The 18,811-nt window shown below is 35.6% G+C and overlaps 1 protein-coding gene across 1 annotated transcript in view; it reads left to right on the forward strand.

Moving 5' to 3' along the window:
* LOC144478688 (uncharacterized) overlaps positions 1-18,811 on the forward strand; it is a 65,132-nt gene that overhangs the window by 23,293 nt on the left and 23,028 nt on the right. Inside the window, exons 2-3 of the mRNA XM_078197270.1 lie at positions 5,582-5,723; positions 14,153-14,295. Of these exons, the coding sequence (XP_078053396.1) occupies positions 5,582-5,723; positions 14,153-14,295 (285 nt within the window). The remainder of the gene's footprint in view (positions 1-5,581; positions 5,724-14,152; positions 14,296-18,811) is intronic.

An 18,811-nucleotide genomic window follows, 5' to 3' on the forward strand; every position in this document is an offset into this window, starting at 1 on the left:
CGAAATGTGCTTTGAGTCGATGCAACTTAAAAGAAGGGCTGAAAGTGCTCGAATAGAAAGACTTGAAGAATCCATTAGGGGCAATTAAGCGTATTCTGGACGATACGAATAAATGAATGACCGAGACGTCTTCCTGCAAACTTTTTCAAGTTGGAAATTTTCTTAATTGAAACGTCTAGCAAACGCTGCGAAAATTTCCGCTATCTTTTAAATATTGGAACAGATAGTCTACGTCTGCTATTTACAGGTAATGCATGTGCGATAATCGTTTGCAAGATTGATCGTAATGTACGAATTATTCATTGACGGAGCTTTGACGTCTCCTCGTTGCCTCTACGTCACAGGTATTGCGTACTATATCAAGACTGAATGACTTGAATCTTTTTATATGTTAAGGGAACTAGATTACTGTGGAATGAGTGGTATACTTTTTTCACATTTTGTTTTTACGTAGAATAACAAGAACTAATGAAAAACTCTCGTCTTATCTAAACCAGTAACAAAAATTTAAAGTATTCGATTTGTAAATCTCGGTAACTTATATAGATACTGAAAATTACGTAAGTATCATATATAAACAATTAAAGATAGCAAAAATCTTATTTTTCACAAATTTTCACACTTGTAATTTGGCCGAAATATACAGAAAGCATTTTTTTTTTATTTTTGTTATAACGCTTATAGCTCACATAAGAAAGTTGGAAGAAGGTGAGGTTTCTATTTTTGTTATTATTCTAAGTAATAGCAAAATAAAACATCAGTATTTTAGTCATTGTACATTAAACTAGTCTCCCTAATATCTAAAAAAAATTAATATCATTTAATACAGTCGTAAAAAGATATTGCATTTTAAAGGGCATCCGAATAATTTTACCACTAAATGTGTTTCGCAAATATGATGACAGAATTTTGCGAATGTAATTATCTAATTTCACTTCCAGTGACGTGTATGTCGTTAAATGACACAAAATGAATCGAGGATGACGAATTGTGGACCGCAAATAAGGAAATTGCACAGAAATTTGATAGATAGGTGTCTGCACCGTGTATTTTCAGTTCCCTAGATAAATCTTATGCAGCCGATTCAGTTTTCTTCGGCGATATCGTGCATTACTTCATGAAAGACAATCTCGCGGAAAATAGGATGCCTGAAACTCACAATTGAACTCGATGGCTTCGCTTCACTAGAGATGATGGAAAATTCTTTTCAGATTTATGCGTTCACATGAGCATACGTGTTTGCTTCTGATACAATTATTTTACTCTACTGGGTTTTGGGTACATATAATTAGTGCAACGTCTATCTAACTTATTTCAGTCGAATATGTGGAATCTCGTAAATGATGAATTCACATCTTCCCTTCATACTCAAACTTGAACTGCGGACCTTTAAAGTTGTCGAGTTCGACTTGAAACTTCCTCACAACGTTATAACTTAATTTCGTTCCTAGGTGTATGTCTCCCCAGTGTATAAGAATATGCTCCGGCGCTGCAATTCGTTTCAGTATCAATTTATACAGCATGTTACTAATCCAATCAAATCGTCTAACAACTAGTGCGCAAATCAGAATTTTAGTTTTTTTCTACACAATTATTGAAATAATAATAATAAAAAGCTCTCGTTACAAATTTGTTGATGAATCTCCTTGTCTAAGTACATACTATATTGTAGTAAAATTGCATGAAATCGGAGCAATTGGAATTTTATGATTTTTTTAAAGGAACACATATTCCTCGCATTTTACTAATTATTCATTAATTTATTCACTTCACGATTGTTTGCAATACAATATTTTACTATGATAATGTCATAAAAAATTAAATTACAAAAACATTTTACAATATTTCATTATAAAATTATCGTAAAGTATTTCAGATTTTATTTCATTATAAAATATTTTATACTGTTGTATTAAATTTGTAGAATATTACATAATGAAATATTTTACAATTTTATAATCGGAAGAGTCATAGACGTAATTGTGGCAAAACGTTCTCTCTTTGAGGCATATTATGAAATAAGTTGTTCTTGTAACTCCAATGAGAGCTAAAGTTTTATTTTCCTTTATGCAATTTATTCCTTAATCTCAAAATCGTTTGATAAGTTGTTCATATTAATTTGTCGAATTGTAACGAAACGAAAAAGTCGTTTGAAAAATGTCGATTTCACTGTCCGAGATCGAACATTTATTCCTGTGATGCGGGGAATTTGATTGCTGTTTGTCTGACAGATGTTCCCCTAAACTGCTTGTAACTGGTCGGTTGCCGGCAAAAAATTTCGGCGGTTCCAAATATAAAACACAGGAAACGCATTTCCAGGTCGCTTAATGATGACGAACGACCTTGGTTATTATCATGGCGGTGTTCGCAGGACAACGACGGGCAAAAAACCATTCGTTCAAATTAAGAAGTTGATTCGGATTTAATGGTCTTTTGTTTGGCTTGGTTGGAATACGCGGGTCCGTGCCTCACCCCCTTTAGTTTTTCGCGATTCAACTCTCTTCTTTGCTCCACTTTTGTTATTTTCGCGCGTGCTATGAGCCGCGACATTGTGCTCGCGCGACGTCAACCAGTATATTACGTGATTATTCTTATTTCCGTTTGCTCCGTTATTGTGTCTCTTCCAATCGTCGATGTTGAGTGGAAATTCTGTGAGTTGCCCTTCATCATTTTCCACTTACATTCAATGAATATACAAGCGATTCTTCATTTGTAAGGGATTCACAAAGGTTACCAAACTGTTCCATAGAAATTGTAAAGAATTATCGTCATAATATGTACTGAATAGTGTTCTTTACGTGTATAACCTGTATATATTGATTTTTTTCTCTTACAATATTAAATTCATTACACTATAAAAACTCTGTTGCTTAATTTAAAAATCTTATCACTGTCGAACAAAATCGTCGTTCGATTGCTCAGTTTTTTGCAAGCAAATTAAATGATTCACATTGGAAATTATAGAAAACCTGACCTGTCTACAAGATGTATGTTTAAAAATACGTTTAATCAGTTGATAACTAGTGCCGTTAATAATCCTAGGGATCTTTAGATGCACATCTGTGAAGAGGAATCATGTTACATTCATTTTAAGGAAAATCAATGTCGAAAGTATGTAAAACCAAAAGTTGTCAGGTATATCAAGGATACAACATGAATATTCAAAATAAGTAATTTATTTGTTCCAATAATTTATATCGAAAAATGCACTATAGAGCTGTATTCATTAAGTAAATAGTATATAAAATACGATACAAGGAATTGTCTTTAAGATTTGCAATGTACAACTACAGGGTAACAAATAACAAGCATTGCTAATTTCTTTTTCTGTTACATACAACATGAATATTGTGAATCATATCGTATGTATTTTGAAAAAGTACTATATTTTCTCTTGCAGTCGACAAAACGTACGAAAATTTCTCAGCGTTCAACGTGTCGAATGATTTCACTTTGGCGTCTGTTCAGGATAGTTTATCCTCCAAGAGAGTGTCACGAGCTTGTAAGCATGCAGATAGCAGCTGTGCTAGGGATAGTCTGTGTAAAGTTATCTAAATTCTGGTTACACCAACGGTCGCGTTTGCCACGCGTAATATAGCTTAATCCTTGCAAAAAGGCGAGCTCGGCTCAAGTGGATCAAGCGAACATTACTCGGACGCAGAGTAGTGTACCCACATCGACGAGCGCCGCGCCGTTTGTCGACGATTCGATCCACCCACACCAACATGGACGTACTAAATCTTTGTCCCGGAAGCTTACGTGGACACACCGGCGACAGATTTTACGTTTTATGCTACTTATGGATTCATGAGTCGTATGCGTATCCATGATCAGTGATAAAATGAGAATGAAATTTTTCATGACACTGAAGAAACGATTTCATTGGAAACTGATATCACAAACGTTACGATATCCACTTTTATTATTTTATTTAATTTATTTTATCATGCTTTGAAACAGGTGGTTTATATAACAATACTGTTACACGACGTTTGACTGATACGAGATCCTTAAATTCTCCAAGAACATTGTTCAAGAAAGTTACAAATAATTTTCAGTCGTTCACGTATGGATCAATACGAAAAAAATACGGAGAAAACTGCAGTTCTTCTATGTGGTTGCTAAATCCATTGCCGGCAGTACGATTAACTTGAGGTCGGAGTTTAGGCGAAGTCAAGATCGACTTTTCTATTGTGGACTTGCCACTCGAATAATAATTTACCAGAAAGAGGATAAAGGAAGAGATTAGCTGCAAGTGGTTCTCTTCAGATCAAATCGAAAGCTTTCCAGGGCTATTCTGACAGCATTTTCTCTACTCCATCGTTATTACTTTTCCTTTCTGTCATGGTTTTCCATGGAAAAGCTTTATTTAATATCACGCAGATTTGTCGGATTCTGAACGATTATTATTGTACTCAATTCATTGAACCGATTCAGAAAAAGTCTGTTTCTTTATCGGGTTAGCCTGCAACCATGAAAATATATTTAAAATGTTTTAATACATTATTATATATATTATTACTTACTGTTGATGTTAAAATTTCTATTTTGGTTACATATAACAATTACCAATAAGGAGAACTTATTTCAGTTATTCAGAACAGTTATGAACGAAGTGAACTTATTTTAATTGTTCATGGAAACCATCCATAAAAGAAATTGACATTACCGACAAAAATTAATAGGTTCAGTAGAAAATTATTAAGACATTAGAAGAATTTCAGGATATTGTTATATTATTTTCAACCCATATTATTGAAAATGAAAATCAATTTTCGATTAATTTCTGGGATCTAATTACCTGCAATTAACAAAACGAAATACTTCATAAATCGGCAACAGGTCGTTGCAAATAATGGCTAATACATAATTGGTTGGAACACCATTGTTCGTTTAATTGATAAATAAAATTTGTACACCGAAGCAGGAGACATTTATAACTTGACCAAATATATTACATATTACAATTTATATCTATTGTGCGTGGATAAAATAAAATTGTTAAAAATATCTGACTTGCAATCATTTCACAAGTTAATACGGTTGCAGTGTAAACCGGGTGCACAGCTGGCAGTTATAGTGTGCCTTCGGATCCGAGGGGGTTAAGCGCAGATTAATACAGCAAATAAACGTAATATTGCATATGTACTCGGCGTAATGTCAGTTTGCAAGAGAATATCCACAAACGTTTACGCGTGAAACGTGAAATATTGTATATAATTTGTAGTGTTGCGCGGGATGCTGAAAATATTGGGAATCCGGTGTTTGGTTGGGTAAATTAGTTGAAAACAGAGAAGAGTTATAATACAATACGAATTTGTTGTGCAATGTATTATCGTTCGATAGTTCATGAAACAAGATTAGCAGATTCTGTTATTAGAAACCATCTAGACCTAAAAATTTGTATTTATTGTGACGTATTCTTAAAACTATGGTCTTTAGTCGGAGTAGATGGAGCGTGTGATTATTATGGTAAAGTAACGATATTTCTGTAATTGTCGCTTCAATTTACCACCCATCTTCGATTTAACGATTGAACCGTCGCTTTACTAATTCGAACACGTGTTCGTTCCTGTTCCAGTGCTTGGCAGTTGCCGGAGTGCAGACACGAGTCGAGAGTGTGGACATGATAGGTTGGTGAAGTGTGGAAGACCTCTCGAAAGAATCAACGATAACGACTTCAGCTTCGCGACTACAAAAGAGCACTTGCAGGAGCAATGCCCGTAAGTTTTCTTGAGTTCGTATAAAAGGAAGCCGTGTTGCACCGACCATTTGAATATTTTGTAATTTGAAGCCGGTTTTAGTAACAATAAAATTCGAGGAAAATATTTCGCAGAACAAGTAAATCGATCGTACCCTTTTCGAGTGGAAATTCACATACTGCCATTCTCAGTCACAATTTCAAGCGAAAATTTCACAATTTCAATTGAAATTCGGGAAATCTGATTTCAAGCATCATTTTTTTGGAATTTTTGTTGCAAAAGACATTTCTCGTCTAATTAAAAGTGAAAGAGTTTTGTCAATTTCATTCGGAAGGGTGAATTGGGAATTTAAATCTATTCATAGTGAAACCAGCTTTGCCATACATTTCGGAACAAAAGCTTTGATGAAGCAGTAGCATCTCGCACATGAGCTATATGTGACCTGGGAATAACAAGGGACTTGAATTACTCGGAGTCCGAAATAGCATTCCATTACTTGTGTCGAAATCAATTTGAGTGTTTCAATGAAATTAAAGCGGTCTAAATATCGCCCTAATTATACGAAACGAATTTCTGTATCAATCAAGCATATTATTTTGACTTGTCCAAACCATAATGTGCTACATAAAAAATATGAAATAGGAAATACACTGCAAGATAACTTTAACTAGAAGAACATAAAAGACCTGCTAGGTGAAATCTTGAAAGTATTACTGTAATAATCTCATATCTGCTAACTAAAGAACCATCCCCACTATGCGAAGAATGCAACACCCAAATGACAACGGATCATCGGCCGAAAATACAATTATATGCGCACCAAACACAAACTAAAACCACTGCTCAAGGATAACATAAACAGCAACAAAATCAAGGACCTATTAAAATTTCTGAGAGATACAGGTTTAATAAACATGTTACGAGCCGAGGGCCACTGCACACGTGGCCGGAGGTAAATGAGATTGTGCGGAAAGGGAGGAATTCATGGACTGGCCGATGCCTATTTCATCACCGGATCGCCACCTGATTGGGTAATGGGGTTTTGGATTGACTCTAATTTTGCCTCGTAACTTCAAAGAAATATTAATAGATACACCTCGAGCGGTAAAGGTGTATTTTTGTGAGATCGTTACCAACAACTGACTCAAACTGGGAGATGGAATGAAATAAACTTGTACACTGAATTGAAAGTAAAAACTAATATAATCTAACAACTTCAGTCTATTACAAGTGCGTAAGTGTAGTGTAAGTTTCGCGATAGTCCTAAGACATGCTTCCTGGTTTTCGCACCAAGTCGGCGGGGGTTAACTATTGCTCGAAGGAGAACTTGGCTCGATCTTGCTACGTCTCGCGTCGCGATTTGACTTGAAACTGCCCCGAAGAGAAGAAAAATCTTAGCCTTTTTATACGCAGCTAAACTAGAAGATTTGGTAGCGGGGACCGGGCCTACGTGACCCAGATCACACCCCGGATGGTACCGAGAATCGGGGATGTATGACCCTTATTGAACTCGCGCCTATACGGCAAAGATATTCTATTTTTGAATGAAAGGACCGCGTTCACCGCCGACGTTATCTAGCGTATGTCTTCAAGAAGGAAAGAAAAAAACGTCGGGAGAAAATCTCCGTACGTAACAAACAAAATATAAGGTCTATGAGACGATGTAGAGAATTTTATTTGGTTACAATCACGATGTGAAAAATTGATTAAACGATCGATGTCAGATTTCGGCGTGCTGACCGCGTTATGATATGGAAACTTGCAACTCTCTCGCCTATGCAGTTACATTTTGTTCGTTATTACTACAAGTACTATGCAAGTTTATGTTTAAGTCTCTGCTTTGGAATTCTGATTTTTGTCCGCAGTGCGGGAATATTCGGAAACTGTGGGTGAACTGGCCGAAAGTTTTTGATCGAGCTACTGTGTTGAACTTCACCACAAGCTACGAAAATTCTTGCTTACTCAATGTCGTTAGAGTTTGAGTGGTTTTACTACCCGGTTTTTCGATTCGATTGTACCTGTAATTAGATCGATCAACGGAACTTTAATGGGAGTTAAAGCTTTTTTCGAATAGCTAATTTGCCGGGTTTATTGATTCTTCGTTTATTTTCGCGGCCCTGTAACTTCGGGGGAACAAGTTCCGAGTACCGCAAGGGAACTTTAACAAGTCTCTTAACTAATTACCAGGCAGTTGGTCGAACAAACGGTTACAACGTTTTTCAGAGCTTCGAATACTGTTTCACTTGCAGTACACGTATATCAAATTATACGAATTGAACGATTGCTACAGCTTCGGTATCTTGATTCCAGAGCTGTTTATATTTCGAAATAATATGTTTTTAATTACATTCTCAATTACGTATTTTATAAATTCGAAATTTATTAACATATGAATATTGATGTTGATGACAATGAAAATATTAAACTAATAAGATCTACACAAGGAAATATAATTAGTTTATTCTGGTGTTTTAATTGAATTATATTAAATCTCGTCTATATCAGCTACACAAATATTTGTTTGAATATCAGAATTAATTACTTTACATTTAACTACACGAATAATTTACGCCTCTATACGACAATATAATACTTTTTATTTCTGCAATTAGCGTGAATGAATACAAAATATTGTTTTCCGTTTAGTTTAATAATTGGTCATCACAGTACACGGTCATTCGTCATTGCTGTTTTAAAATTCTTCTCTCTATTTCGTTCAAAAATGTTCATTACCAGTAGTATGTTATCACCAATAATTTAATAATATAATATAAACCTGGCACTTACTAAATCGCAGAATGAAATGAAAATATTTGAAAAGAGAACTAATAAGATAAATTAGTGGAGGAACTTCTATAAAATGAGGACTTTTTATTAAGCTGCAAGGTTAATACAACAATTTGCAAAGAGAAATCCAGCCATTAATAAATTAATGGAAGTATAAGTGCTTATTAAATTACAATATTATCGCAACAAATGTATAGAGAAACAATCCTAATTTCTGCATCACCAAATTAATTGAATGATATAAACTTAACGATTAATACAAATAGTTACGAAATACTGTTCTGGTTGTTTTTCCTTTTCTAAATACAAGCGCAAGAATAATGTTGATAATTATGACTCTGATGTTTTTGCCAAGGTCAGTAGTAGATGCAATTATTCAACCAATCACGGCTATAGTGTCAGACAATTTAACAGTTGACAAAAGAATAATTCGTACGCAAATATTGGAAAAAGAAATTTCTGTTTCCGAAATCGGACAGCATAACTGCTTACAGGAACGGTACCTGGCCGTTCATACCGAAAAAGTGATCGATGCGAAAAGTATTCGGACAGCGTTCAGCAAATTTTGGGAACTCTGTGAAATCAACCGGCAGAACGATAACCGTGTTCGTCTGTGTACATAAAATGTTCGAATGTAGGACGATTGCGCGAGATTTTCCGAGTCGTCCAGGCCGTTTCGGAAAACCATAAATTCTCGCGACTAGGAAATCCTGCCGTGATTCTGGAACCCTTTTCCGCACGGAACGCGAGGTCCCGATATTACCTGAATATCAAATAAGAAATTACATTATGGTATAATCGTAATATCTTATCAACGTCAGTGTAACCTTCATCTCACACTGAAGCTGGGAAGAAAGATACACATTAATTTATTTGGTTGGTGTAACTATGAAACGGGCGTCGCAGCTGAACACAGACTAAACAAAAACGCCCGTTACATAGTTTCCAATCTAATATTATTTTAATTTCCGCTATTTAAACTTTGAGCAAAATTGTTCAATTCTGTGTTATCTCTTTTCCGCAACTTATCGCACCACTTTTTTTGTAGTATATAGCTACTTAATTTTTGAATATCTGTCCCTCTTCTTTTTTTATTTTCTTTTTGATAATTTTTTATGTTCTCTACCGTCGTATACCATGAAGTGACCTTTTGTCCGATGGAAAGAATATTGACTCCACGTTATAAATCAATACTTTATCTAACTTTAAATTCGTATTGCTAAGTCGAGAAACCAAGGCAATTTTATAATAAAATATAGAGTGCAATATTGCATAAAATGTAATATCATCCAAAATCTTCATTCTCGTTCTTAGTTATTTATTATTTCAAAGAAGAAGAAGAATATTTGTTATTCATTATTTATTATTTAATAAATAAACAAAGTTCGTTCTTTATTATTGAATAGACATATAATGATACGTTATTCGTTATTCAAATAAGTATTCATTGCAATAATTCTCTACGCTGGCTCTACAGAACTCAGTCGGTTTGATGTCTGACCAATTCCTGCCTGTACTACTTCGACTCGCACTACACGGTGATTTCTCTTGAACATTTTTGTAACCATTGTGCATTGTTACCAGTCAATTTCAACCGAATCTTCCAATCCTACTAAAATATTCATATGCAGTGTTGTGAATAATTATAGAATCAAGGCAATTTTTACATTGTTATCAATATTTAAACAAAACATCATACTTGTATATTTTTATTCCCTATTTCTAACATATAGATGTACAAATAAGAAGTTTTGTTACACTTTTATTTAAATATCACTAAACTTGTAAAAGTTTCTTTAAGTATATAATTATTCATACCATTGCAAATTAATTTAGCAACAACTTTCCGGATTAAGAAACCAAAAGCAATCGTTCAAAAATATTTGCTATAGCGACTTTTTTGTAATTTTTTAAGCGAACCAGCATTGTTATGATGGTCTTAAATAAACATTGAAATGAAAATAAGACATTATATCTTATCGAGTTAATTCCAGTCTTAGAATCTGAACGCGAGGATAGACACCAGGAATCGAAAAGATGACTAGATTTTGTATCTGAAATAATGCTGCAAGTAGCGTGCAACAATACCACGAACACAGCGACGCGGAATTCATTGAATATTAAAGATGACGACACCTTCCAGAATAATAGATACATCGCAACTTCGTTACCGAACGATTTGAAGACTGTAATATTTTATGCTGTAGACTCGACGACTCGTGGTATCTTCGTAGCCGTGCGAATGATAACAAAATTCGATCAGAAGCCTCTGATGCTGAAGTCGTACGAAAGCAGAAGCTGCGGTATCAATAATTACAATCAGAAACGATTTCAAAAATAACTCGGTAATACTGCGTGTTGCGATGTTTTTCACCAGCTATATTAATCAAGATCTCTTTACGATTCTTACAAAAATTACTAGTGCACAAGGGTAATTACACACTAAATAGTAAAAATTGCAAAATGTGTATTAATCAAATTATAAATAAATTGAATTCCTAGCCAGCGTATCAAGTAATGAAAACACTACAAAATGAAATAAAAAAACATTTCTGGAGTCACACCATTGTACGAGAAAGTGTAGAATCACACTGAAAAATAAAGATAATAGTTGTCAGAAGTTTCTTTCTTTTTCTTAAGTTACTCGAATGTAGCTACACTTTTATATTTCTTTGATTCACTTTACCGACAAATGCATAAAATCCTGATTCTACTAACGAATTGTATGAAATTACGAAACGGTGCGGACGTCCACTGAAATCTCAGTTGCAAAAGATATACCACAGAAGTCACGTTCCCGTCGTAACGTCGGACGAAACTTGGACGCTGAATGCGCGGTAAAGCTCGGAGAAAGTGGTCAAGCAATAAAAGGAGAAAGTGCAACGGTTCGTGCAGGATTCTGGTCACTTATCCTAGACCAACGGTGGTAGTAAAACCCACAAGAAATTCTAAAAAAAACTCGTTAGAAATAGAAAGTATTATGAGGGAAGTTACGGGAAGTAACGGACAAGGAAAAATTCGATGGCGAGGAGAATGTACGAGGATGTAACTGACCGAGAGTCTCGGGGGTCTGCTCGTCTAACTTGTATAACAAAAGTCCAGCACGCTGGAAAACCATATAAAGAAACATCAGTAGGAAGAAAGCAACATAGAAGGCGGATGTTGTAGCTGTCATACCAGATTTTCCTCTGCACACGTTTGAATTTTTCATGTTTGAACCTTCTTCAATCTAGAACGGAGATTCCATGGTTTGCCTAAAAGCGGATCTACTTGTAGTACAAGGTCTACTTGTTTTATACTAAACTTACCACGGTCAAAATCATCGGTTTCTTATTTTACAAATGTACAAACTTCTTCATGGGAAATGCTTGCTTGAATAAATTACATTTCTGCAGTGAGTTTTATCATAGAACCTTCTTTAAATCTAAATGCAATCGATCTTCTCTTTTTTATGAGGTGACGCGCATCAGTCGATATTACTATCTTGAAATCTAGGTAGATTTCCTGTTAACTATTTGCGCTAGAAATTGTTATTTCATTTTGGAAAATAATTTTTACATTATCAGACTTGTGTATATTTAAGTACGACGGCTGAATGAGTCTCAAGATTTAATTTCTTAAACAGAAAGTTAGTTATTTCTTTAATCGTTTTACTAGACGAAAAGTAATCCCTTGATATTTTAATATGTAAGAAATTTTTTCCTACCTTAATGTAGCAAAAAATTATATGAAATGAAAATTCTGCAAGTCAGAAGAACTGTCAGATTTAGAGTTATAATTGCTTCGAGCGTAAGTCGTTAATAGTGTATAAGAAAGAACAGAAGGGTTTTGTGAGATAATATCATTAGCTATAAATATTAGGAACAGTGAGAGATTTAAGAATTCTTTGTCCTAAGAATGAAATTAACCACAGTTAACAAGAAATACTAAAATACAGAAACTAAAAGCGTACATTAACACATTAGTGAGGGAAACTCGTTTTTATTCTGGTTATGCCAGATAGGCAGCACAAGCGAGCAGGAGAGGATTCCTTATGCAAAAACGGAATGAAATGTAAAACGTAGAAACGGGTTTTCAGTAGCTGCATTTTCGAGAAAATTAAGTTTGACCATTTTTCGCGGCTGCGTGTATTACACAATGGTACTTACGAGAAGTAGAAACGGTAAATCGTAGACAGACGTTTTAGCCAACATACTTTCAAATTCAATTAACTCGTAAATGGATCTCTATAATTGGGAAACCATTGTTCCATATTTTCTTTTTTATTTGCAGAACGTTCTTGTTTGCACTATCCGCTTGTTTCGCGTTGTATACACTTGCGTTGCCAAGGACAGAGAGATTCTCATTTTTCCATATGGGTAACGGTTACTGCTGTAACAATAGAATACAAATTGCTATATTGAAGAGTGTATGTTAGTGGATTTTGTAAACAAGTATCTTCTTTGTTATTTTAACTTTATTGAGAATAATAAAAGAAGTTCACGAAAATATCTCATTTTAATCTGTCATTTGCTAATAATAAGATCTTTAGTAAATAAATATTTATTTGATGCATAAATTTCTGCCTTTCTCTTTCAAATGTGAAGTATGAATAATACAGATATATGTTTTTACGCTGTTTTTGAGATGCTCTCAAATTGTTATTATTCAACGCATATTTACTTCAACGACGCTTTAAAAAATATTCTCTATGCTTCCATAATTTATTAAATAATGAAAGTAAAACAAACTGATTTCTACATAATTATTCCACTTTATCGTTCTCTGATTTTTTTTCTGACCTACAGCAAAGGAGACTTTTAATCAGATTTGAACGAACATACCTACAACTGTAAAATTATACAATACCTATAAATACATGTAAAGTTTCAACTATCTCGATTTTGCAGAATCTTTCATAACTGATATTCAGGTAGTAAACGTGTTGATTTTCCACTGATAATCTATTTCACAACCTCCAATGAATGATCGGTCGTAAAAATCTTCTCTGGAGGGACTCAAGGGATATTTGCAGAGCGCATTTCCGCAGTGTGGTTAGCATTTAAGCGTGCGACCTCAGAGACCCAAACAGTTCTGATGAGGCTGCAGAATCAGTGAGCCACGATCGTTGAACGGTTTCGACCAACCTGTTGTGCCGCTGAGTCAAGCGTCGCGAAATCGCTGCTCTACCAAATTGTTGACAGTACGTAGTTCTGCAGAATCATTTCGCAGAATCTGTCAAGAAGTTGATCAGTCCATAAGAACAATCATTTACTTGGCGTCTCTCTTCGTTATTATGCGCCGTTGTATCCTGTGCAGTTTCCCCGAGTCCACGAAGCGGAAAAGTTTAGTTTGCTGTGGCTCGTTACTCGGCATTAACCGTTACCGAAATTGGGAAAGTCCTGGAAGAAAGGGATAATAGGGAAGGCTGCTCTCCTCTGCGGAGAACTGCTCTCGACAAGTCGAAAACATTTTCTCGTTGCAACCGGACAGTTTTCATTCAATCTTCATTCCGACATGACATGCATTCATTCACTGGAACCGAATTCACAGAGAATACTCTCGTTACTTTGGGCATCTAAAGTTACGTTGTTGTCGGTGCAACTCGCCCAACTACTGATTGCAATTGCTATTATCCGTATACCATCGCGTTTACATCGAGGATTCTTTTTTTGTTCTTGTAGGGTCTTGGAATCCAGCATGAAGTGCATTCAGACGTACACATTCGATTGTCTGGACGGGGACCAAAGGGATCATGTAAATAATCTCTACACGGGAGTCAACAAAGTGGTCATGGAAGTTTGTCAGGATGGCCCTTACCAGGACAGTAAGTTCAACATCCAACTTTCACAAGATACAAGAGTTACTATGTACACGGTGCCAAAGATATTGTGGTCGTTAGAGCTGAGGAACATTCTGCATACGATATTGAATGGATGTTCGTAACTTGTACAAAATTTTTGTACAAAGCATAGTGAACTTTGTGACATATTAGCGCGCTGTATTCGTCACAACAGTGAAAAGCCTTCTTCACGGGAAGGGATGACCATTATGTTCTTGATACTATTGTGTGGAGATATTGGCGTTCAGTTCTGATTATCTATTGTCGCACGACATAATGCTTTGATCACTAAAGTAAATTTTAGATAAAGCTATTCAAGAACATAAAAATTTTTCACTCATTTTTTATTATGCTTTGTTCCGTCCCGAAGGGCAATCGCCTGGAGTTTCTGCCGATGGAGTTTATGACACGGACGCGAAGAAGCTTATGTTTGAGAAGAAGGCTTTTTCTACATCTGGCGACCAGAAGCATGTTAATTTCATTACCGCCTTCCTCAATAACCATTACGTGTCATAAAGTTAAGATTTCTAAGAGAACTTCCTAATAGCATTTTTGAAACCCACAGCTGGGACGTGCCGTAAACCGGGGAATCCGAAGGGTCACACAACTCGAGTACGCAACGGTACCGTAACCGTCGAAGGCTGACCTGGACGATTTCCCGTAGCACTTTTTAACGTCGTAAATTACATACATACAATCTTCGCACGCGACAAGAGGGTGTCACCAAGTCAACGGAGGCACTGATTGGTACTATGCAGCAGTAGGTAAAACCCAATCAGTGCCCTTCTTACATGCCGAATTGCAAGTTCTCGCGGAACCCCCAAAAAGGCAGAAACCCCCCCCCCCCCCCCCCCTCCCCCGACGGATCCTAGTTCGACGGCGATCATGTCGAACGATTCGTCTTGACTTCGACTGAAGTCTGCAACCACAATTCAACCAGTTCACATCAAGGGACGACATCCAGCAGTCGAGGTTCACATTCGTTCGTTCACAATCTCCAGCAGTCGAGGAAACGTCCAACATCACAGTCTCCCAGTCGAGACAATACAAGTCCAGTCAGTCAGTCTTCAACCTCGAGTTGAATCGTTAAAAAACGACATAGTACGCGCAACCACTGCTCTACCATTTGAATCCGTTACCCAATATTAATTTGGCGGGTAATATATCGGCGACACCGGCATCACGCGTCGATACCGTAGTGCTCGCATCGCAATTCAGCTTTTACTTTATGCTCTTCTTCATAGTGTTCATTATGTTCTTACACTTCATACGTTTCGTATGACAAAACCACTGCGAATGTTCAGATTGTATTATGTTTTCTCAAACAGGCACTTTACAATAAACATTAATTTATAAATTATGTTACAGAATAATATATTTTAGGAAAATGTTCCTTAACACTTTAACAACCGCTCACACAGCATGTGTGTGATAGCCGGAACAACCGTTACCGACCGCTCACACAACATGTGTGTGATGCTGACGCCGAAGGTTGTTGACCAGTACCACACTCTTTGTGTGATAATTTATGAATGTAAACAAGTGTGGATATTGCTATTGGCTTCATATTTCATTGTCACGTCTTTGATTATAGGTAATTATCGCCTATTTTTAATTTTTGATTAAATTTTGAATGTTTTTTGTTTTATGTTAACTTTTTCGTGAATTTAATAAAGTTCTTTAAAATTAATTCTTCAAAAATACTGCCGGCCCCTAGCGACGTTTGATCGCGTAGATGTGCGGTCGTTAAAGTGTTAAGGAACATTTAAATATTTTTACAAAGATTTGTATAAGTGAAAGTTTTCATTTAACGTAGATATTTCATAGCTATAATTAAATGATGTTATTCCAGTAATTTTTTATTTTTCAAACGCTTGCGTAAATATGTGTTAATGAGTTTGACGCAGTTTAAATTATGGAATTCTGAAAAAAGAGAGACACTTTTAACTCCTCGAAACGAGCTTTTAAAATTTCATATTCAGGATGAATTAAATTAGGTTAGAACAGAGTTAACTAACATTAAAAGCCTATACTAACTCAATAGAAAGGTAATTTGATTTCCGCGATATAACAGTACTTTCTCTGCAACGAAATTGTTCTTTTTTTGCGCATTGTTTTAATAACATCCCGGGGACACATAAATGCATTGAATTTTTACTTGTACCATGTGATGTAGCTTCTACGATGAAACGGGCTGTAATTAATCTAATTCAAACTTAGGTATTTACGGTTTATATCGTTCGCAAAGCTGAAATCGTCTTGAATCAATTCGTATCTGGTGACGGAAACAGCCATGATGTTTCAGTAATCTCGAGAGTGCAGAACGAGTTATTGAGCGAAGTATTTGATAGGTCATCTTAGATCGTCTGTCATCCATATTTCGAAGTCTGTCGAAATTACGGATAATGGAAGAATTCAATTTATTCTAGTTTATGGAATCGGTCGCATGACATGTACAATAGTTAACATTGCAATGAACAGTGTTGACATAATTTCAGAGATTTATTAAATTCGAATTCGTATCTTCAGAAAAGGGAAAAATAAAACTTTTCTCCTGCAGAATTTAGTTAATTATTCTGTGTAGTATCATATTCAGTTTTATTCTATCGTATATTTCCAACAGATTACTAAACTTTGGATCTTAAATGAATAATCTTTAGATAAAATCGTAATTGATTAACAATGCAGTTCTTCGTTTAATATTATTGTAATCATTTGAAAATAGTGTTTGACGATACATTTTAAATTCTTCCAATATTTTTATTGTCCTGTTGACTTGTAACATTGTTCTGCATCTACAGATTACGTATCAATTTTAGAAAGTAGGTGATTCTTACTTGTGTATTTAAGTTTCATCATCGAAATAAGTGTTCAGCAATATACACTAAACATGAATGAGATATAAGCCAGATCAATATAATTAGAACAGTGGTTGTTTGTTGTACACAACTAAAAATAATTAGTTTCATGTTTGTTGGAGCATCATGACTGTATCAGGAAAATAGAAAGTTTGAGATGGTTGAAAATTTATGATCGTAAAGGTTTCCAAGTTCTAAGCGATTCTGCTGTTCGAGTGTAGTCGAAATTTCTGAAAGGCGGAAACGCTTGGCCCACCAAATGTTAGAAGATATATTACCGAGCTTTTGGACCTGACATCGCGCTACGCTTCAAGGACTACAGTTTCCAAGACATATAAGAAAATAGAACAGCATTTATTAATATTTTTGGTGGATGATTTATCTTTGACGAATGAAGAAGCGATAAAGGAAAACAATTGTACGATACTTTTTGTTATAATACTGTCGTTGTCGAATTATTATGAATAATTTCAACTGTTTAAATAAATGTAAAACACTGTGAACGCATTACAAGATTATAATGCTACTATTGTGCTATCTAGAGATACGTTTGCCGCGTGTCGACGTTCTGCATGTAATCTCTCGAGAGTGCCAGTTGCATTATTGACGTTAATGACCGATGGATTTCGTCCGGATTAGTCTCCACCGCGAGGACATATTTGCGGTAATTGTCATGCAAATCTTCCATGAGGCATCAGTTAAAAGATGCAGTGATTACCATACGTCGTCGACAGAATTATTATTTGTCACATGCCATTTATCATGCTTCGTAACATTTCGCATGCTTGCTCCAATTCGTTCCTTCGATTTTCTCGTTTTACTCGTACTGCCATAGCTTCTCAGGGAAACCAAATAATACGCTACCGCGCGTGAATTCTATTATACGCTCAATTACGTCGAGATTTACCTAAATCTTTAGTTCATTTTGACCAAAAATTACTTAAACCTGGAACGACACCCTTCTATTTTTTGGAATAAGTAACATTGCAGGGTTGCGCGCGATGTGAATTAAGATCTTGACAAACAAAATATTATTTATTATTCGAAAAATATCAAACGGAAATAAAACGAACAGAATTTTATTTATTTATTTTTAGTCTTTGTTCAAAGTGTTATACGAAATACGAAAGAATAACGAAATCAGTAGATGAAATTCTCATGACTAAATGAAATTGGACATTTCATGATACACCAAGCTCGCAAATGGAATTCGCAAATCTTATAAAGACTCGTTAACAGTGGTGTAAGAGAAGAAAATAAATAGCCGCTTTATGGCAGGAGCTGAAATAATTTGAGACAAGCTGAAACAGTGTTCCAGTCCTTGAGGGAATAGAATGCATTATTAAGTCGAGTGGTGATCGAGCCGTGCTGGACCGCGTGGCAGGCTACTGATCGAGCTACACCGCTATCTCGAAATCGATTACGCGATTAGCGCCTCGTTAAGAGCAATACCGGCATCGAGAATCGTAATCAACCCTACGTCCTCGATTATCGGGATCGAACGAGCTGAATTTATTCGTTGATCCTGCGGACCGGATCGCGCGCGACTACCTTCGTAATCGCGTAACTGTTAATTCTTTCATTTTTAATTACCACGGCCGGTTGCCGCACCGATCTGTCGATTTGAATCGAAACGAACCGTG

This window comes from Augochlora pura, chromosome 1, assembly GCF_028453695.1.
Source record: "Augochlora pura isolate Apur16 chromosome 1, APUR_v2.2.1, whole genome shotgun sequence".
NCBI lineage: Eukaryota > Metazoa > Arthropoda > Insecta > Hymenoptera > Halictidae > Augochlora > Augochlora pura.